We start from the raw sequence: 23,339 nt of genomic DNA, 5'->3' as shown, positions 1-23,339 counted from the left end.
AAAAACAGACTCTGGATCCTTCCATCCCCACAGATTACAGGCCCATTACAACTGTTCCCTTCTTGCTAAAAATACTCGATAGAGTTGCTTACCTGCAAATTCAGCATTACCTAGAGTCTAACCAATTACTTGGATTGCGTCAGTCTGGCTTCCGGCCTCAGCATGGAACAGAAACTGCCCTTGTCGACCTTAAAAGTCAGATTGACGAAATCAAAGATAAGGGCAAGGCTGCCATCCTTCTCCTATTAGATCTCTCAGCGGCCTTCGACCTAGTTGACCATAAAATACTCTGCAACCACCTCTCCTCTGCCGCCCACTTCTCCCCCTCTGCTGTCTCGTGGATACAGTCCTTCCTAGCCAACAGAACTATGAGGGTCTTCTCTCTGGAGGCAGCAGCAGACCCTATCCCCATATCTTGTGGTGTCCCACAAGGATCATGTGTCTCACCCACCCTTTACAATATCTTTACAAAGCCCCTCTTCGATAAACTGGACCGCCTGGGTGTCATCTACACAAATTACGCGCATGACACCCAGATACTCCTCACTATCTCGGGCAACTACGATACTGATGTAGCCAGGATCAATGAAATCTTCTCCGTCATTCATGCATGGATGGCCACACATGGCCTCTGCCTCAATGACGAGAAGACCGAACTGCTCATTGTTGGCTCACCGAATAACCTACAAAAATTAAGTCCTAACTACTCTAACATCATTATCGATGGCAACACCATCCCGGTCGCCAAAAATGTGAAAACACTTGGCTTCTATCTTGATGCCAACGTTAACTTCACCAAACAAATCAATGCTACCGCCTCAGCCACGGCATATACCGGAAAACTCATTAGAGCCTGTAGACCATTTCTCTCCCCTAACAGTTGCCTCATACTATCCAGAGCCCTTATACAATCGAAACTAGACTATTGCAATAGCCTCTACCTAGGTGCCAATCAAGCGTCAATTAACAAGCTCCAAGTCCTTCAAAACAATGCACTTAGGGCAGCGCTAAATATCCCCAGACGTGAGCACATCTCGGCCACCAGAACTACATGCAGATGGCTCACCATCCAACATAAAATCAACCTAAAAACACTTTGCCTGACGTATAGAGCTCTCAACAATCTAGCACCCCCATACCTGACCAACAAACTCGCCATGAAACCGTCCGTTAGAACCACTAGATCCTCCAATACCTTATGCCGTACAGTGCCCAGATTTAACTCCAAAAGAGCCGGAGGCTCGAGCTTTACTGTCCTCGCCCCCAACTCTGGAACTCCTTGCCACTGAGCATAAAAGCATCCAACTCCTTCCAGTCATTCAGGAAACTGGTCATTGGGTGGCTTCTGACAAATAGCCAACTTTGAAGTCAGACCTAGCTATATAATGTATTGACTGTTTATTCCTCACTTATGTTACTATTGGGTGCTTTCACCCTCACTGCCTGTATATAACTGCTATTTAAATTGTTCTAGCTTCACTGTTTATTACCCTGTACCGTGCCTTGTAAACTTGGACTAAGCGCCCCTATACTCCTGGGTCCGGAGCGCTATAGAAATAAATAAACAAACAAACAAACCATGGGGCGAACATGCGTATGCTACAGCAGGCAATAGAGGAGTTTTTCGGGTGTAATGATGGGTCGGTGGATGACAAGGGTGCAATATGGGAAGCCTTTAAGGTTCCCATGAGAGAGGGGTATGTAGATTCACTTTGTGTGGTCTCAATCAACTACTTGTAAGGCAAAGACGACTGGAAGGGGAGATTGTGGAACTGGAGAAGAAGGTAGCTATGGATGGGATGTTGGAGAGTGCACTAGCAGCCAAAAGGGAGCAACTGTATGTGGACTTTGAACACATTGGTAAGATAGAATATGCAGCCTATGTGAGTATGATCCATGAAGAAATGGACAAACCAGGCAGAACCCTGCCATGGCAGGTCAGCAGGGAACGAATGAGCGGCAGCATAACTACTGTCAGAAAACTGTGTGGGTGTAATGGTGCGTGAACAGGAGGATGAGGCTCAGGTTGGGGATATATTGGCAGATACAGAGTTGCCGAGACTGGGAGAGGTGGAAAGGTCAGAGCTGGACAAGCCTCTGGAGATCAATGAGTTCTGCTGGGCTGTAGAGCACCTACAAATTGGGGGAAAACGTCGGGTGGAGAAGGCATACCAATAGAATTTTATAAGGTCTTACTGGCTCCCAAACTACATGAGGTGTATATGGACGCTATTGAGAAAGGAATAATGCTGCATACAATGTGGGAAGCATCAATAATAATACTGCTGCTGATAGAGGGATGGACCCAGGGGAATCTACCAGCTATTGTCTCTGGTAATTGCTGAATACAGGCTAAAATATTGGCTCAGCGGCTGTCAAGGTTGATGTGCAAGCTAGTATATGAAGGTCAGACTGGGCTCATTCTGCAGAGGAGCACAATGATGGAAGGGATGGTAAAGGAGGGAGGGCAATGGGTGGGCTGCACAAGGCTTTTGACAGTGTCGATTGGTATTGTATGACTGAGGTGCTCTGAAAATTCAGGATGGGCGAAACATTCCTTGTGTGGGTCAAACTATTGTATAGTGAACTATATGCTGAAGTTAAAACAAATAGCGCAATCTCGGGACGCTGGGTTGTTGGTAGAGGTACGAGGCAGGGGTGTCTGCACTCTTATCTACTTTTTTTCTCTGGTAATGGAGACACTGCTGTGTCTGCTGAATAAGAGGCTCGGCGAGGTTGGATATATCCTATCAGGGCAGTTGCATATAATGTCATTGTATGCAGATGATATCTTACTGTATGTCAAGGTCCCGGCGGGGCACTTTCTGCAAATTCTGTAGCCAATATAAGAATTTTGGCTGCTCTCGGGATATGAAATAGGTTGGTCGTAGTCATGTCTCTATGGCATGCCGGGTATTGATCAGGAGGCCCTAGCGGGGCTGGTATCCCTGACATAGTGTCGCCATTAGGTTACCTGGGCATCATGGCAAGTGTACATGCAGAGGAAGTATATGCAACTAATGTCACACAGAATCTAGAAAAACTGGACACTTCTATAACATGTCTAAAATGGAGGCCCTCCCTAGACTTCTATTTGATATGATAAGTCATTTATAATGCGCCTGTACACAAGTTTTTTTTTCTAGGCGCGACCGGACAAGGAAGGGGAAGACAAAGGGGAACCAAACAATCTTACTAGGCCTTGTGTCATTAAGATTGTGCAAGGGGAAGGGAGAGAAGTGCCGGGGGAAGGGAAAAGGGAGAGTGCAAGCAAAGCTGAAGTAAGTGCCACCAAGGTGGCCAGTTCTAAGTAAGTGCAAAGAGGCAGGGGACTGTAGGGTCAGTCCGAGAGAGGAGTAGTGAGAGGGTTGGAGAGGGGATGTCAGAAGAAATGAGAACATCTAGGGTGTGCCCGGCTGAGCGTGTCGGCCAGAGGGTAGAATAGAAAGAGCAAGCGAGTCGCAGAGATTACAAATGAGCCCTTAGGAGGGGTTAGAAGCAGCCAGATGGATGTTGAGGTCTCCAAGGAGGAAAAGTTGAGAGGTAGAGACAAGGAGAGGAGAGGAGAGGCGAGGTTGGCCCACTCAGAGAGAAAGAGGGCAACCTGGCCCGGTGGCCTGTAGATGGTGGCCACAGTAGGTGAGAGGCCAGCAGAGAGATTGCTGCTTCATACCAGGCATTCAAAGGAGGAGTAGGAATGACAGAAGCAGAAAGATCAGAGTTACTCCATCTCTTGGACGGTTGGTTTTGGGTGCGGAGAGGATCGTGGAACCATCCGGGCGGAGAGTGTCAGAACTCGTAACAGAGCTGGCCGTGAACCATGTCTCGGTGAGACAGAGGACATCCAGGCGGCGACAGATGTCGCACAAGTGTTTGACAGCGGAGCGAGAGTTGGCGACGTGGAGCAGATGGCCACATTTGAAAGACTTCCGTGGAGGGGTACAGACCAGAGGTATGCCCTGCAGAGGTAGTAGAGGGGCCCGATAGTGGGCAGTGGAGGAAGAAGGATATGGCAGAGTAGACTGAGGGGCTGGAGAGGGTGCCAGAAAGGGGGAGGAAGGTGGCAGAGTGGCCAGAAAAGATGAGGTGGGTGCCAGAGAGGTGGCGGAAGAGGTAGCTGGCGTAGGAGCCAGAGAGGTGTATTTAGGAGCAGTAGGAGAAAGAAGGAAGTTGATAAGACGCGGATAATGCCTATCGAATAGGTCCCAGGGTGTCCATACACCAATACCCGAAAGAGAGTTTCATAGGATGGACAGGTTGATGGAGAGCTTGTATTGGGGTGATAAATGCCCATGGATAGGGCTGCCGACGCTAAGAGCCACGTATGAAGAGGGGGGGGATAAGGGCACCCGATTTCTGGCTTTACTCTGCGGCGGCACAGTTGCAGTACGCAGTGATATGGTCTAGGGAGGAAACAGTTAAGAAATTGTTAGAAGCAATGATAGCCCCTCAGAAGTTGCTAAACGTACCACTGTTAAACAGTAAAGATGCAAGGGCGTCACCAAGGCAGATGCAAACAATGCGAAGAATTTGGAAAGGTACAAGTACATGTTCATAGAGCAATAGCCTGGATGGAGAAACGCCATCAATGAAGGACATTGGTGTGGGTGGGTGAGGGATAGAACTCTTGCAAAGGAAATGGAACGCTGGGACAGCTGTATGAAGAAGATGAGTATTTTAGTTTTAAGTGTCCGTTTGCTATAGCACATGAGTAGTGCAGGTTTCTTGATGAACGCAAAGCTGGCAGCAAGTAGCAGGCGAGTATAGGAAGGATTTCTGAACGTACCCCAATGCACCCCGTAAAACAAGTCATATTGTCAGGGAAAGGGGGGGGCTAAATGTATTACAACATTATATAAAGCATGCGAGAGGATAGGGGGTAACGCGTGCAAATAGTACGACGGAAATGGGAGAACGATATAGTGCTGGATTTAGAAGACATAGAACGGAGAAGGACGTGTCAACGCCAAAGCTTTATCGCTCAACATGAAATTTAAATTGATACACTTTAGCGCTTACATCGGGGATACATTACACCTATGATGCTGCAGAAGATTGTATGATCAAGTCAATGTAGAATGCCCCAAATGTAAGTGCACACAGCCCATGTTTATACATATGTGGTGGGTGTGTCCGGTTGTACAAGATTTTCGGTGCCAAATAATGGAGGTACTCTCAATCGTCGTTGGCTGGTCACTCCCATTGTGAATAAAAGGATGCTTGCTTGCTATCCTCCCTAAGAAGTAAAACACTGGGGTACAACTGAAGTTCGCACTGCTAGGGATCGCTCTTGCAAAGAGACAGATAGCAATGCGGTGGAAGCAGTCCACTGCCTTGTAGCTTGAAAGTTGGGTTACAGACATTATCAAATGGGTCGCAGCCAAAAGGGATATCTGGTTTAAGCAGACGGTGTCCATGGAACAAGAGCACATATACTCTGTTTGGGATGAGTTCTTGCATGCAGAGCTGGAGTCGCCGGATTTGATGCCACCATGATGGGGGGTATAGGGTGGATTCAGATATATATGGTGAGGCGGATGGTGCAGACGTGGGTGGATATGTAAAGGTCGCTGCTGGGCACTGGAGCTGCAGAGCGAAGGCTGCCTTGGGTCTGATATCCGTAGGAATCATGTGCAAGACAGAAATCTGATCTGCATGTTGGGCCTGTAGTTGGAATGCACTAAGGTGTGTTGGATATGGGAAGGGGGAGGACTGTTGATGCTGTTGTTGCAAATGTACATGAGTTTCCAAATGATTTGTACTTGATAATGATCAATAAAAAGATATTGAAAGCAGCTAGAATATGGCCATTGTGAGAGCTCCTTCAACTAGCCTTACACACAAGAGCAAAGGGAAGAGTTTATTGTCCCTAGACAAAGATAAATCAGTACAGCCATTCACAAGTCATCCGTTTCAGATTCTACCATACATAGCAAGGTTGTACCTCCCACTCTCCGCAATAAAGGCTAATCTGGGGGCAATCTTCAGATTCAGACTCTGACTCGACCAGAGTTGCCTTTTCAAGTAAAATGTTAAAGAAGATTTTCTGAAAGGTCTCCTGCTTCATTACCCTCCAGTAAAGAAGCCATCATCAGCATGGGAACTTCATTTAGTGTTCTTAATTGATGTTTCATCCATTTCAGCCTCTGCAGAAAAGTATGTTAGAGTACCTTGCAAGTAAGGTAGTCTTCCTGATGGCCATCATGTCAGACAGAAAGAAGTATAAGCTACAGACTTTGTGTCATCGTATCGGCACATAAACCTTTGAGAGATTAGGCTGTATTGTGCATGAACCCTAGATTCTGTTCTAAGAGTACTTACTTATCTGTTAATCAAAATATGCAATTACCAGTTTTCTTTTCCACTCAGACAGAAATCCAAAGGGCAGTGATGTGTTATCCGAACACACCAAGGTCTAAAGCAGAGTTTGTTGTGGGAAAAAGTCAAAATATGTTGGATCTTCCTAGTCTTTTTAATTTTTATTTTTGTAATTTTTTTAAAAAACTCTTTTTATTTGAATTGACAGCTTACCAGAAAACAGAGGGAGCCACACGGCCCCAGCATTAAAACATAAACGGCATACATATCAGGCAGTACACTTAGAACAGACTGAGGCATCATTGAGAAACAGGCAATATACAGAGTACTAACAACTGTACCAGAGGAAATGCATCTACTGGGAGCCCCCCGGGGAGGAGGGTGGAGAATTAGATGGTGAAGCCATGGCGGCCATATATTCCCGGAATCTGTGCCAGATGTCCCTTGGCCTGAAATGCGGGTGCTGCATTGCGTTCCAGGACTGTTCAGTGTCGTGAGCCCATGTGACTGATCTGAGCCACTGTGCATAGGTAGGCGCCCTAGGGCAGAGCCAACAAAGTAATACGCAGCGAACTGCCAGCAGCATGCAGAGGCCTGCTAGTTTCTTAGAGTCGCGGGGCAATTGAGGGAGGTCATGGAACAAGCAGTGCAGTGGGGTGGGCGCAATAGTGTGTTGCAGGATGTCCGGCATTGTGGAGCAGATATCCAGCCAAAATTGGGTTAGGCAGGGACAGTCCCATAGCATATGGATATAGGAAGCTTGACCCGCCACATCTGGGGCATGTGGGAGTGGTGGCGTGGAACATGCGATGAAGTCTCGTTGGTGTATGGTGTAACCTGTGCAGAACCTTGAACTGAATAAGTTTAAATTTGGTGTTATAGGACACATCATGGGTTCGAGCACACATTCGAGACCATCTCTCGTCTGTAATTTCAACCCCGAGATCCTCCTCCCACCTGCTCCTCAGCTTGGCAAAGTTGGGGGCTGCTCTAGTCTGCAGTAAAGAGTAAAGTCTCGACACCTTACCCCTAAAGGAGAGATAGGAACAAAGCTTCCCAACTATAGGCTTGTCAGGCGGCAAGGCAGGAAATTCGGGATACCTGGATTTGAGACTCTCCCGGAGTGAAGAGTATTGCAGCCACACCGAGGGTCGGCGTTTGAGTAAAAAGGGAGATCAGGCCACTCGACAAAATTACTTTGTTCAAATGCATCGCGGAGCATCAGAAAGCCGGCGTCCGCCCAATGAGATACTACGGATCGTGGGATGAGTGGGGTACCCGGGAGGAAGTTCCATAATGGTAGATCCCCGTGAAATGGGTGAGGAGTGTCGGGCATTGCCCAAAGTTTGGTTAAAGCCAAGGATGTACTAGCGACAGGGTCTGCCGAGTTCGAGTCAGGGGGGATCGGCTTAAGGATCGGAGATCCAATCACTCGGTCACTGACCGTCAGTTTCTCTAGGCGAACATGTGGGGGGGGGTCGATGGTGTTGAACCAATGTGCAGCGAATTGGGATTGGGCCACCACCCAGTACCTGAGAAAGTCCGGTGCGTTGAATCCGCCCAGCATCTTGGGGGCGGTCAATGTGGACAGTTTGAGGCGGACCGCGCCCGAGTGCCAGAGGAAGGTGTTGCTGATGGCACGCAGTGTTTGGAAAAAAGCATCACCGGGCCAGACCGGCAGATTGGTAAATCGGTAATGCAATTGGGGTAATACAACCATTTTAAGTATTCTAATTCTGCCTGCTAGTGAGATGGGGAGCCAAGTCCAGTGAGAGGTTTTTGACGCCAGGTTAGTGAGGTAACTCTGGTAATTGTAGTTGCGCCATGTGGCGGGAGACCACCATCCCCAGGTAGGTGAAGCCAGACGGAGACCAGATGAACCCATGCAGGTCCGAGGGGGGGGGGGGGGGTTGCATTGATTCTGTGAGTGGGAATAAGGTAGACTTGGAACAGTTCACTTTCAAACCAGATATGTCTCCAAAACGGGCTACATCAGCCAGTATGGGGCAAGGTTGGTTTCAGGGCAACGGATGTAGAGGAGGGCATCATCAGCGTAGAGGGAAACTATATCGGATTGGCCGGCAGAGCGTAAACCCCTGTGCGAGTGTGATTTCCGAACCATGTCAGCAAAGGGCTCCATGGCTATGGCAAAGATGAGTGGGGAAAAGGGGCATCCTTGGCGAGTGCCTCTGGATATCAAGAAGGGGACGGAGCATCTGTCTTCCGTGCGGACTCTGGCCGAAGTTGGGGCCGAACTTGCATTTCTCGAGCACTCGCCACAGATATTTCCACGAGACCGAGTCAAATGCCTTCTGCATGTCCAGCGTGGCCGCAACCGCCTGTGTAGACGGGTTGATCCTGCTGATCACATTGAAGAGCCTTCGCAGATTCAGGGAAGTGGACCTACCAGGGACAAATCCCGACTGGTCGGGGTGGATGATGTGGGGCATGTACGGGGCTAAGCGGTTGGCTAGTAGTTTCGCATATATTTTAATATCACTGTTAATCAGCGAAAGTGGTCGATATGAACCGCACTGAGTAGCGGATTTGCCAGGTTTGAGGAGCACTGTAATCAGAGCCTCACGGAGAGTCGGGGGTAGTATTCCTCTGTCGCATGATTCCTCCCTCAGGGCCAGTAGATGTGGTGCTAGGTGAGATTTGTATTGTTTATAGAAGTCCATAGGGACCCCATCAGGGCCAGGGGCCTTCCCAGATGTCAGCGACTCAATGGCTTCGATTAGTTCCTCCAACGTGAGGGGCATCTCAAGGAAGCTGCTTGCGTCGGCTGAGAGGACGGAGAGGGGAAGATTGTCTAAGTAAGAGTCAATTTTGGGGACCTGGGGGCCGTCGGCCTCCGAGTATAAGGATGTGTAGAACGAAAGGAACTCGGAATGGATGACCTGTGGGGAGGTAGCGAGTGAGCCATCCAGTCTAGTTATGGCCGAAATGTTGGGGGCACCCAGTTCACGTCGCAATAGTCTAGCTAGCATTCGACCAGGTCGCTCACCCTCACCATACGTCTTCGCCGATTGAGGGGAGTCCAGGAACTTACCCTCGCGATCAGCAAGGGCACGGAACCTGTCCAGCTCAGTTCCTAGCGCCCCTAGGGTGGCTGGGGAGTGATCTTCAGCATATTGGGATTCGTGGACAGCCAGGGCTGACTCGCTATTGCCAATAGCGGCGCGAATGCCCCTTAGGATTCCACAGCTTTTAGAGATGGCGATCCCTCTCTTATGTGCTTTGAAGGATTCCCAGAGCATAGCTTGTGTTGACACAGAGTTTGTATTGATTTCAAAGTATTCCTCAATGGAGGATTCCAGCTCGGACGCGAAAACCTGATCAAGGAGCGAATGAGGACTCATCCTCCATTGCCTGGTTTTATTGGCATCTGGTCCCCAGTTTAAGGAGATAATTACCGGTGAATGGTCCGATAGTGTCCTGGGGAGTATAGCCAGGTGAGATAGGCATCTGACCAACATGTCTGTGATAAGCCATCTGTCTATTCTAGAGTGGGAATCGTGTACTGAGGAGTAAAAGGAGTATGTACGAGAATCCGGGTACATCAGGCGCCAGGCATCCACCAGTGCCAGCCGGGGAAGTGTGGTAAGGACAGTATATGCTGCTTTAGACAGTTGGCGAGGTGTGGAGCCCGATCCATCTAGGGTAACATCCAGTATTGTATTAAAATCCCCACCCCACAAAATAGGAGTAAGGGGGTAGCTTTCAAGTAGAGTGGCCAGGTGTAGATAGAAATCGGGGTCGTCAACATTGGGACCATATATATTCAGGATGACCACCTCCTGATATTGTAGTTTGCCAGTGACCAAGACATACCTACCAAGTAGATCTATGTGGGAGCGATGACACGTACATTTCAGGCTCTTGTGTATTAAGGTGAGGGTGCCACGGCTTTGGGTAGAATAGTTGGTGTAGTACCTTTGGGGTCCCCATTGTTTGGCGAATCGCTCACATTGCTCAGAGCGGGCGTGGGTTTCCTGTAGACACAGAATTTTAACTCCGTGGCGTTCAGCATAGAGCTGAATCTGCCGCATCTTTTTATAGTTGCCTAACCCCCGGATGTTCCAGCTCATAAAGGTCAAGTCGGTGCTAGCCATAACTCAGGGGGTAGTGCTTGAATTACTGCGAAAGGGTTAACGGAAAGTGGAAAGAACACAATCTGAATGTATGCGGGTACATGTCTGCAAATGTAAGGTGTTACGTTGTGGCGCGTGTGGCGCCTTCGGTGGCTGTCAAGACTTTATTTTAACTAAAACATCCTCTCCCCCCCTCCCCCACCCACATCCCTCCCCCAAATAGAGGGACGAAACCCAACCCACAACAAAGCAACCACAAACAACTCTGCATCAGCGCCTGGGGGCCTGTTAGCCGTTCTAGCCGTGGCGCGACAGACTATATGAGGGCAAGTAGAGTGCAAATACAGTTAGAGTAACAAGCGTGTTCAGTTCAGGTTACATGTGTGGAGGATTATGGTGGAGAACAGGTGGACAGAGTAGTATCATGTTCATGCAGTTTCATAGACTCCAGCCCTGAGACAATTCAAATTATAAACATTCCATCAGCGCCAGTTCCCCAACAGGGGGAGCTGGCAGCCACAGACCAAACCATAAAACTGGTGCAATTAGAAGATATTCCCAATAGACAAACATAGCAAGAACCCGCTCCTCAGTAGGACTGGGAGACCGAGGGTCAAAGCAATAAGGAGAAGAACCAGATGAGTAAGCAGAGGCGGTATGCCTGGCAGGGAACATCGTGAATGGGGATAGAAGCGGACCATCATTGATTCAGAGCAATATATTGAATATTGTGACAAGCTGGGACCGTGGCGGTCGTGGCTCAGCCAGTGAAGAACCTGAGTCAATATGTGTGGCGTAGAACCCTAATGAGTAGGGCTAAATGCGGCTCATCACTATACCAAACCAATACAATAGATATAGCAAACTGGGCCTGTGACAGCAGTGGGTCAGCCAGGAAAATGCTCATCGAGGAACTTGGAGGCCTCCTCAGGTATTGTGAAAAAGAAAGTTTTGTTGGAATGTTCAATATGTAATTTTGCGGGAAACAGCATGGAGTACTTGACTCCCAAGTCTCGGAGTCTTTTTTTCACTGCTGTAAATGATTGGCGCTCCTGCTGCACCGCCACAAAGTAGTCCGGGTAGAGGTGGATCCTATTCGCTCCAAGGAGAAGTTCTCCCTTGATCCTGGCCGCTCGCAGGATAGCATCATGATCCCGGAAGTTTAAGATCCTGGCTATAATGGGCCGTGGCGGTGCACCCGGCTTGGGTTTGGCGGTCAAAGAGCGGTGCGCTCTCTCAACAGCGAACTGCGAGGAGAGTTTGGGGGAGTCAAGGAGCGTCATAAGGATGTGTTCCACGTAGTCCTCCATGGGCTCTGTAATATTATCGCAGGTCTCCCCACAAAGGAGGCAGCACGGAGCAAATAAAGGGAGCGGGAACCCAGGTATTAGTAGGTGTTATAGTTCCCACGGTGCCGGCCGCAGGGTAGGAATAAACGAGTTAATGGCTATGTATTTTCCAGGCTTGTGGGTAGTGTCCAACTTGTAATGAAGGAGTGATCAGATCTCTCCCAGTAGGCTACAGGCGTGTCCTAACTTGCGCAGGGCCTGCACCTGTGGTGCAACAGTGGGGATGATCCCTAAGGCCGAGACAGTGGGGAGACAGTGGGGGGTGAAGGCGCCAGCGGGGTAGGACAGCGGGGTCAATAATATTTGGGTGGCGCTGGGAACCAAGGGCAGCACCTATTTACCCCAAGCATGCGTGTGACAACCACCCAAATCTGTGCTGCATAGGCGCATCAAGCGGACCGGCTGGCCCGATAGTTATGGGATCAAGTGGGGTCACTCCAGCGCAGCCCAGTGCCAGGGCACTTCCCCCCTAGCCCAAGCCCCCCAGAAGGACAAGGAGCATGTGACACGGGCCCCCCTCGGCGGCACCCCCGCCGGATAATAATGTCTTAAATATGCCGAGGCTGGGGGTGGGGGTGGAGAGAGGCGGCCCCCCGCAGAATCTAAGAAGATGCAGATCTCCGGCCTCCAGAAGTGCTCTGAGGAGCATGTGCCACGAACCGTCACAGTCCGCCCCGTTCACCAGCGGGGGCAGATAGGGCTCGAGGCCAGTCCTCGGCCGTAGGGGGCCGGCTCCCCAGCTCCAGGGGGAAGGCCTCCCGCCACACCGCCTCCCCACCTCACCTGGAGACCGTGGCCGTAGCGCCACCAGATGAGGAGCGGTAGAGCAAGCAGACGGCCAGCGCGGGAACGCTGGGGCGGCTGCAGCGGCTTCCGACCACTCACGGCTCCAGCCCGAACCAAAGGGGATCACAGTTCACAGAATCCGGCCTCCAGCCTGCGATGTGTGAATGCAGTCACAGGTCTGCCGGGTGGTGAAGTGGGCTGCGCAGCCGTCAGGATCGGCACATGTGTCCCGATGCCCCTCCCCCACGCAGGCCGCCTGCGCCGGGGTATCGGGTGGCCCAGCAATCCGAGCTCCACGGAGCCCCGCACTAGGTTGATTCAGCCGTCGGCACCATCGCCCCGCCAGCGTTGTCAGCGCGGCTCACAGGGGGTCCACAGATCCCAAAGTCGGCTCGGGTATAGAGTAGAGTCTTACGTCGCAGCCACAGTAGTAACGAGAGATTTCACTATATTGTGCGAGGTGCAGTCAAGGATATGCGTCCTCGTAGTCCGGAGCTTCTCACTCAGGCGGCCATCTTGCTACGGCGCAACAGCGCTCCCCCCGGATCCTCCTAGTCTTATAAAGTTGAAAACGACAGAATTTGACTTTGAACATTTTAAAGCAGAGTCAAATATGAAAGTTGCATGCTGATGAGGTGAATTCCAATTGCAGCAGAGGAAAAGAAATTGAAACTAGGACTTGAAAATGTCAAAGCAGCAGGGAACGACAATATTGTATTGAGTTGTGGAAAATTAGTGGCCATCCACAGTGAAACAGCCAATAGAAATTGGTAGATATTCTGATGTAGTCAATCCATAAATCTAGCAAAAGAAAAGAATATGCGTGTATCGTCTTCATGTGATGTGCTTAAAAACCATAAGACTGAACAAGAGCGGTAAGTGAAGATAGCGTGTAGAGTAAACCACAAGAAATAAACCTTGTGGGACATCATAGTATCGCATCTGAGAAGGAGAAAAAAACAAATCTTTCCAGGAAACGAAGAAATAACGATGATTCAAGTAGGGAGAATTCCAGGAAAGAGCAGTACCAGATAAACCAAGTAAAGCTAAAGAAGTAAGAAATAAAGGGTGATGATCAGTTTCAAAAGCACCTGAAGTACCATAATCAAAGATAATTTACAATGATGGGTTTGTAAATTGAAATCAGACACAGCTAACAAGGCAGTTGCTGTAGAATGGCCAACATGCAAGCCAGATTGTAGTGGAGACAATACATTATTGGAGTTGACATACGCAGATACTTGACAATAAGCAGTACTTTTTAACAATTTGGATAAATAAGGTAGGAGAGATATGACATTATTTGAAAGATTGGAAACATGTTTAGGTACTTTATTAGAAGAAGAATAACAGCATGTATGAAATTTGTTGGAAAATAGCCAGATTGAAGTTATGTTTTGAATAAAAATACAATGTCAGATACAAGTAAGGGGAAGACTAATGACTGAGAAACCATCCGACTGATAAACAGAAGAAATAGAGAGAAATTAACAATTACCAGAAAAAAGTGGTAATTTGCAATTTGGAGTAAGCTACCGTTTAAAAAGAACACGTCTTCAATGTCTGTGACAAAATAGGAAGCAGTGTATTTACAGTCTAATGAGGGTGAAAGGGGAGGGTCAGGTGATGGGGCTCAGAGAAGCCTGCTAATAGTATAGGACAATAATGGGGTCAAGAATCAAGATAGAAGAGCCTGATAATATTCTACTTCAGCATCCTTTAAAGCTGATGCATAAGCTTTGTGTGTTTAAATAAAGATTGAACAATTCTTAAATTATCTATTTTTGTGCCAGTAGAATTCTGCCCTGCGGAGTCGCTGTCATAGATTTTGAAGAGTCAATGCCATATTTAGACATTATTGATCAAGTTAAGATGAGAAAGACTCTTTCACAGACTTATTGCATGTGTCTGCATCAAACTTGGATAGTTTGTCAAGAGAAGAAAGAGAAAAAGAATTGGAATCAATCGGTTGATTGAAAGACATTGAATATCGCAACAGATTAAAGTATTATGTAAAATGTGCGACGAATCTGGACAATGCGTCCCCTCTACCCATAGGGGAGCCGCTCTCTTTGAGGCTAGGGAGGTGAGCCCGCTAAGCAAGATCCTCCATAGGGGTCTGGGCAAGTGGGACCTCATTGGGTGGGACTCTGCTCTTGGGGACAGGGACTCCCATTCCAATAAGGAACTCCCAGTCCAAACCACAAATTCTGCCTATATGCCTTGCTCACTATTCTTAGAGAGGCACAGATCCACCCTACTGATGAGGTCCAACCAGACTGAAACACGTGTCTGGGGTTTCTGTTGGTACTCTTGTTCAGAGAAGAATTGCCTAGCATTTCGGGGCTGGACTGCCCCTGGGCAGGACAAAGACTGATATGTTATGGATATTTCTTCTCTGTGAAAGAGAGTGAGTAAAAGACTCTGGGTAAGTCTCTCGTAACCAGGACTAATGTCTGGCAGAGGGACTCCCAGGACCCCCCTTTGTTAATTAGCAGAGGGGAGCTGCTCTCTTTGAGGCTAGGGAGGTGAGCCCGCTAAGCAAGAGCCTCCATAGGTGTCTGGGCAAGTGGGACCTCATTGGGTGGGACTCTGCTCTTGGGGACAAGGACTCCCGTTCCAATAAGGAACTCCCAGTCAAAACCAAAAATTCTGCCTATATGGATGTTGGAAAGACTTTGGCATCTCATGTTATGGCTAAATTCAACAGAGACCCTTCTTTCACTCTATTGCCTTCAGAGAATCCTGAATATTGCCTGAATGCCATGATCAAGAAAGATGGACACAATTCTTTTTGTTCCTATGACGTGCATAAGGACAGAGCGGACTGTGAATGGAGGAGGGACTCCTACAGAGGTAGGAGAGTAACCGCTATGCAGAGGATAGCCTGATGTCCTGGAGGGGCGGGGCCACACCGAGCCACAGAGCCAGCGGTGGCATGAGCAAAGAGAGACCGCAAGGTGGAAGCTGAATGGCGGGTGCTCTAACGGAGCAAGAGGCTCCCGTCAAGGGAAGAGATACGACCGGAAGACAACAGTCTTCTCTGGTAACGCAACCACTGAAGAGCAGTGGTGGGCCTGTCACCCAAGACGCCAGGACCAGAGAAAGGAAAAGTCCCCAGGTCCCCAAACTCTATTCAGCAAGTGCCTTTGCCGCTGAGAAAAGTACTGAATGGGAAGCAGACACTACGAATTGTGGATGCTACGGATGCCTATGACTCTTGGTTTCCAGGAGCGCTGAAACCGACAAAGGTACCAGAACAAGAGAGAATGGAGTGAGCACATGTCCCGCTAAACCTGAGTGAAAGAGATGCGAACATTGTATATCCAGGCTGGAAAAGCCGCCAAAAGCAAGAGAACTTAGGAGGAGCTAATGGGCACACGCCCTATGTAAAACAGAAATATGTTTGCATTATGTCAAGGCTGGGAAAGCTGACAAAGCTACTAAAGATGGTCGGGCATACGTTCTACGTGGAACAGAGTCAAAGGAGGAGGAATGCTCTCCTGCAAGGCTAGCAAAGCGCATGAGGTAACGGGAACCTGCAATACCCGAGTCGGTAGACGCTCCAAATTAAATACTGTGATCAAGAATCAGTACATCTACCAAAGAGCCACAGGACTTTGGGGAGTCCCAGTGCCACGAAGGTGGGATACAGAGAAGTGTTTTTCAATAATCCTGGAGGGATTTGGATACTTGAAACAAAACCTGAGAAAAGTAAAATGAGAAACTTTATTTACCAAGGGGAAAGCGAAAACCATACAGAGGATAATGGTACTTTATTTTTATTTATTTTAATTGATTTTTTTCATTGAATTTTATTATTGTTAAAGGTTGATTCGGGACCAACATACTGTGCTACAAACACTCAAAGCCGAGTTATACATCACTGACATTTGAGGTCTCAACAACTTAAATTGTTTCATTAGTCAAACCAAAACCATACACACAAACCTTTAGAAGTCCAACAATGAACCTGTGTAACCCATCCAACCCATGTAACACACCCTCCTTACACCCCACCCACCCACATACTTCGGCAACAGCATATTTTAGAGCGATCTAAGCAGTAGAAATATGAACACCCATACAGTCGGGAACAATTTACAACGGCAACCAATCTTCGTGCCTGTCTCAGCTAGTATGCTCGCTTATCTTTCATATGGGTGCACTAAAGGCTATTTTTTGGATACACTGGCTCCTTATGTGTCCATTTCTCTTGCTCAATTCCCCTGCCCTCCATTTTCAGGGTCATCCGCTGTATAGGATTCTAGGGTAGGGGCAAGGGTTTGCGGAGGGAGGTACGGCAGGTGAGACGTCCCCAATGTTTAACAAAAGTCGCACACAAAAATCCCCCCAAGAAAAAGCCTATTCTCATTATTGGGAAATTAATTAGAAAAATATGACGTATAACCAAACATCTGATCAGTTGTAGAGAGATCAGTGTGCAAAATCCACCTTGTGACAAAGACCAGATGTTTTTGCCTTCCATAACGTCCTAAGGATCTGTTAGAACCACTATACTACAAAGTTTGTTTTTAATGTCGAAATTAATCATTTTTTCAATCTACAGTGTCTATGCTGGTGAAAGACAAACGGTATGACTGCTGTAGAATGGTTATCATGAAAGGCATTAGAAAGCTTTTTCTTTCCCTAGTATTACATTACTAGAGGGACATCCTAGGTTGTGCAGCAAGAGTGGGCACATTTGTGTGGTGTAAGCAAGGCATGGTATCAAACTGTAAAACAGACACAAGTGATCAGTTAAATGGTGTTTATTGAACTTCAATTGGGTTTGTAAAAACACCTATGTAATCCTAAATCTAAAGATGGGAACACGCTACGACCATCAAATAATAAAGAATTGCTATTGGTGTCTTGTCAAAATAAAAGGGCCTTTACTAATAAACCTATTGCCAATCCTTACTTTTAAATACAAATAGTGTGGGAAACAATGTTAAGCAAAAGAAAGGTGTTCAAGAAATGATATGTCAGGGTATTCAAGCTGTTGGCTTCCCTTTCCCACGCTTTCATCACAGGACAAGGTGACACACTCAAGCTTAGCACACTCTCTGGCTTCTCTAGCACGAGGATGCAGTTCAAAACCTCAGCATGAGGGCCTTCTGTGCCAAAGTCTATTTGCCATTCAAAGTCCCTTCTTTTAGAGAGCGTGATGCAACAAACCAACATTAAAGTTCCTTTCTTCTTAGGATTTCACATGTACACAATTTCTCAGGTGATTCACTATTCACCTTGGGTTCCCCTCCGCCAGGCTCGGACCCACTTGTTACGCTCACCTGGTATCCACGGGGCACCACACGATACTGGATGGAGGTCTAAGCGCTATCCCGGACCTCTCTCTGCTTGGTTATGTGCCAGACGTTGGGTAGCGCCTATAACGCGGGAATGGAGGATTAAGATACTGGTTCTGTGATGGGTGGACTCCCATCTCCCTCTGGTCCAAATCCCCTCCCTTGGGGTTATTGCTCACCTTAGGTTTTTGTGTGTTGAACTCTCCGTCCTGCGTCTCTGTGGAGAGGCGCGTGGTTGGTGCGGGCGTTCCGTGGACCTAGTTGCTTCACTGGTCCGTGTGCCCTTATGTCGGGTCCAGACCGGCTGTGACTCCGACTCTGCTTGCTGTCTTCCAGGTGAGTTATAATGTCTCTTTCTTTCCCTCCGTTTTCTCTGTCTTCTCGGCGTCGTGCTCCACTACGCTATTCCCTAACAATATCTCTTTTTGTTTTCACAGGGATGGTTGCGATCTCGGAGTTGCAGCGCCGATGGCGAAGACCACAGTGATTTATTGATGCGCGGAGCGCTGCGCTGTTCATTGGTTTTAATTGCTAACCTGTGTTCTCTTCTCATCTTTGTACAGGTTGCGGTGATGTTCCGGAGTGATAGGCGATCAAAGCGCTGCTTGCCCAGGTAAGTGCTTTGTTAATGCTGACCTTGTTCCTTCTCCCTTGCAGGTTGCGGCTAAACCCGAGATGGGGGAGCTAAGAGAAGCGCAGGGTGCTGCCAGGACTCACTGCTTGCCCAGGTAAGAATTGTTATTAATGCTGTCCTTGTTTCTTTACCTTTGCAGGTTGCGGCGAACTCCGGAGATGGGCGAGGTAAGCGAAGCGCAGGATGGATTCAAGGCCGGTTACTGCGCAGGTACGTTTTCTTGCTCGCTAAGGCTGTTCTTGTTCATCCAGCTTATTAATGGAATCTGGATCTAGGGCTTCAGGATCGGGCCACCGGAGACGCAGATGAGCAGGAGCTGGACACAGTGAGCATTACGCTGCAGGAGTGCAGAGTAACGCGAAGCGTGTTCTGCTGTTTGGGTGTGGTTTAAATAGCCTAGGTAAAGTAGTTCCAGGCCAAGTATCTCCAGGCCCAGCAACACCCAAAACACTAGACCGCATGGCTTGGTTCTAAAGAACTGAGCTGTGTAATAGGCCTCCATGTTGGATTAAGGTTCAAAACTGGTATTGCTTTATTCCTGATAATGAGCCTGGCGACAAAGGCACTACGACTGACTCCATGTATGTTTCTGATGGAGTTTTCAGGCCCTTGGGGCCGGTGTGAAGGTCTTTAGCCCCACTGCTGCCAAGGGGCTGTATACCTGAGGGGGTCAGGGGCATGGATCGTGACACCACTTTAACACAAAATCTTCAATCGGTCTCCCTCTGCCGGGCTCGGACCAATTTATCTACACAAACTTTCTTTACTGAATCAATGTCGAAGACTGCCCTATGCACAGGTTTTTGCTTGACCCGTCGCAGGACCTGTTTGATTCACAATTCTTTACAACTCGTTAACTTTCACCTTTGCCACTTCTCAGGATACCTTACAGAGACCTTTGATTGAGCACACACGCAATGCCGGACCACTCTGTCAAAGGTATAGTTTTTTGGTTTCAAAGTTCAATAGTTCATCAGCAGTTCAACTTTACTTGCATCTTTCATCACACACGTTTAAAAAATGTTCATTCCAGCGCTCCCCATACAATGTTGCTGCTTGCAACCTTGGCTTCAACACAGGCACGGTCTTGTATCGGTCTCCCCCAACTCACCGGCTGTTTTGATTTCACTGATGCTGCTCTGTTCTTGGAGCCAAGGTCGGTACAACAGCGGCTGCGTCTTCCTGCAATGATTATTGACGTGGGAGAGTCCTGGGTATCTCCGACACACAATGTAGGATTACACCTTCTATTCTTGAGCTTTCTGGAAAGTAACGGTTCCTTGTCGAAAAGGTCAAGGGAACTTCCCTCCTTGTGATCTCCTTCAGTTTTGCCGTCTTTCCTCTCTCGTCCAGCTACTGTCTCGAAACTGCTGTTTCCTCGTGTGCTTTGCCTTGCTCAGAGTGTGCTCTCGTGCTCTGCCTTTTATCCATGTGGGGAAGCTTAATGGAAGTCGGGTGTGTGTGATGGTCAGTAATTGCCTGACCTCGCTTGACCATTGTATTGGGACACGTCGGGTATATTGCTCGGGTGTTAATCTGTTTTCTCTGATAGCAGGCTGTCCGTGTTGAGAAAGGGGGGGGGGTAGAGTTCCTACATATCCTACTTAGTAGGATCGGGTAAAGGTGTTACGGGGAAGGGGATACTGCGTCTCGCCATCCTGTGTCTCACTCCCCGAGGACCCCTCACCCAGGTCATCCTCCCACACTGGTCCACCCCCAGGACCTGGATCCAAAAGCAATGGCCGTAATTTGGCCACCTGGATGACACATCCCCGGGGACTAGTGGGTGAGACACCTTCTGGTTTCTCACAGTGGCTGATAGTGGGTTCAGTGAATAATGAAGCATCCACTGCTGACTTCCTATGTGGTTTCTGTGCCTTTTTGCACCATGTTGGCATTTTTGTAGAGCGGTCCAAAAGCAGCAGGTAACTGCTTAATCTAAATGGACAGTAAGCATAGATTATTGTTACGGCCGAAATGTGTACTCCAAGCCTCCTAAACTTGTTTTTTTCATTTTGGTAAAAATCTAACGATACAAATCTGATGTTAACTGACTTTTATGCATTCCATTTTTTGTTACAGATGAAGAGAACTGGTCTTGTTGTGGTGCAGAATATGAAGATTATTGGACTCCACTGTTCCAGTGTAGACCTCCATGCAGGACAAATTGCTGTTATAAAGCATGGATCAAGACTTAAAGACTGCAACCTTTATTTCTCCCGAAAGCCATGTTCGATGTGTTTAAAAATGATTGTAAATGGTAAGTGTGTATTCTCTTCTGTTTTTAATTAAACAACTTTGTTTGCATGATGGGTGACTCTTTGCATCTGTGCGTTAAGACACACTACTAATGGGGTGCACTCGGTATCTGTGTGTGTCAATGATTTGCCTACAGGACGTCCCCTGTCGGCTTGGGGTTTGAACCATCTAGTCTAGAGTTGTAGGAAAGTGAGTATGAAAGTATAAATAGGAGGGCAGTCAGTCCATGAACTCTTATGTTTCTAAGGCGGAGGAAGAGGGTTAACTTTCAGTCCATGACCAACTAAATAACACCCTTTCTACCTGTACCCCTGTAGGTGCAAAAGCGGGACAAAAGGCTCACCTGATGACATGTTACTGAATTGTAGACCTTGAACAGGCTATGGAGTCCGGAGAACAAGTCCAAGATCATCAGTAGAAAAGGGTAGGGGCAGAATGACATGGAACACCATCTGATAAGAGTTTAACAATACAAGAATCCATTGAGAATATCTAGCTTAATCACGCAGGAGGGAATCCTCTTTTAGATCGCCCAACAAAAAAAGGTACAATGAACTGGAAAAACATACCATGGGGAGAAGCAGTAGGACTGTTTCAGAGAAGGGCAATAGTAGTATGGGGACTAGACCAGCAAACCCCAAGACAAACACATCTTGTTACAGGGGCAGCATGCACATATTCATCAATGGATCATCAGAAAAGCCACATGAAAACGAATGCTCTACCACCTACCTGTTCGACAGTACTATCCGTGAGGGATCTCTTAAAACGGACAACATTCTAGGTGTTCCTGTTTTTGTTTTTCAATGGGCTAAGAGAGGTTCAAGAGCATTATCCTCTTGCACCCGGGTGAATACTTGACGACTTTCAGCATTTAAGTAATGGTGGTTATACTTAAGAGGATTTGCTACCTGTGCAGCAAAAGGGATACGAGCCATATGATTGCCCTTCAGCCAGGAGTATTATGACCAGCTATAAACTCCTGTTGACCACTGGCTTTCTCATTGTATTTGTCATTATGCACAATGTCTGTGCTTGCCTGAGCATATAGGTTCTTTAACTGGAGAGGGAAAATGTTTTTTCTGTCGCATGAGTGAATTTCCTAGCTATATTGGCAACTTTGTTGACTTTACTAAAAGGGACGAACTCAAAAATACATTTTTCTTATGGAATCGCTAAACCTACTTCCAATGTATCTTTGTCAAAGGCTACAATGAAGCCGTAAAGCCCAATGTGGCTCAGAGGTCTGTGCTGTAAAACAGCATCCTGAATTAAATGTATTCAGAGTACGATTTATGGAGGGTAAAAGTCTCATTAAGAGGGAACAGAACATATTCTTAATATAGGAGTCATAGATGGTTCTGTTAAGGAGTGCCTTTAATGCAGTGTCACCTGCTGGATACAACAGAACACACAACACTTGGGGAAGTTTCAACACCTGTATTTGTTCTTATTAAGAAAGGATTGAATGAACTCCTGTTAGACAGTACAGCTGGGGGAGCTGGTCATGGCTCCGGCAAAAAGACTGGCATAGGCTTGGCCAAAATATGCTAAGCTGGGGGAAAAAAGACTGAGTGCCGTCTGCCCATTCCAGAGAAATGATGGAATCTCAATAAGTCTCTTTTCACAGCTGGTGCCCTAAGAGGTTATCCACAAATACTGGATGAAATGCACAAACTGTATCTGAGTGTTAGCAAGCGTCTGTGGATGTGTTGTTTCTGAACCATTATTCTCACGGGTGGCGCTGGCATCTGGCTTTGTCAGCTGGAGCCTGAGTATGTAGGGTGATATAGCCCTCGGTAGGGTAGTCTTAATGGGGATACTACATCAGTTTTGGAGGTAAACAGGGTGCATTTTATTACAGAAAATATCTCAAATTGTGACGAGGAAACCACATGGCTTTTCCATCAACCATAATTGGTTAACATGACCTTGACTTTTGCAGCCCTGCTGACCCACCAGCTGCTGGTTTTGCCTACTAGCTGTCCGAGCTGTCCCAGGGTTACTTGCAGAACCCAATGTCCAGCCGGACAGTCCAACACCCAAGCCTGGGCTACATTTCCACCCAATGGGCTACCTGAAGGGCCACATTGACCGTCCACGCCATTTTGGCCTATTGGACACGAGTGGATCCCTCAACCCAGGTAGCAAAATCATACTTGATCTTAGTTCAACATTTTATTTTTTTTTTGGTCATGGTCCCAACATTTCCATTATCCATTATCCATTATGTAGTTCTCCATCAACAGCGCCACAGGTCTGATGGGATATTGTCCAACAGCCCTCCCCTCCATGCTAGGGTGCACGCCCCTGTGTCTACATCCCAGCAAACATGAATGAACACATCCAGCCCTTCATCGGACAGATGCACATCTCTGTGCAAATATTCGGGAGGAGTGGTTTACAGCCCATCCCTAAAATAGCGCTGCCACTGTGACCGAGTGTGCTTGAAATATTCAATGTTAATTTTCTTCACTGCATTGTTCATCGCCAAGGGGTGTCTCCTCTTCCCTCAGTACTGTCCTGGGATCATCTCGGACCACACTGCAGTAGTGTCGTTCAAGTAATTGTGCCAAAAAGATTAATTCAT

At 47.7% G+C, this 23,339-nt stretch overlaps 1 protein-coding gene across 6 annotated transcripts in view; it reads left to right on the top strand.

The window, feature by feature from the left end:
• CDADC1 (cytidine and dCMP deaminase domain containing 1) overlaps positions 1-23,339 on the top strand; it is a 671,523-nt gene that overhangs the window by 39,755 nt on the left and 608,429 nt on the right. For all 6 annotated transcript variants that reach the window (XM_069639921.1, XM_069639925.1, XM_069639924.1 and 3 more), the window contains exon 3: positions 20,573-20,750. In XM_069639921.1, coding sequence (XP_069496022.1) covers positions 20,573-20,750 — 178 coding nt within the window. The remainder of the gene's footprint in view (positions 1-20,572; positions 20,751-23,339) is intronic.

This window comes from Ambystoma mexicanum, chromosome 7q (genome assembly GCF_040938575.1).
Source record: "Ambystoma mexicanum isolate Mex_15411 chromosome 7q, UKY_AmexF1_1, whole genome shotgun sequence".
In the NCBI taxonomy this organism is placed as follows: domain Eukaryota; kingdom Metazoa; phylum Chordata; class Amphibia; order Caudata; family Ambystomatidae; genus Ambystoma; species Ambystoma mexicanum.
This window is presented reverse-complemented; position numbering and strand designations above follow the sequence as displayed.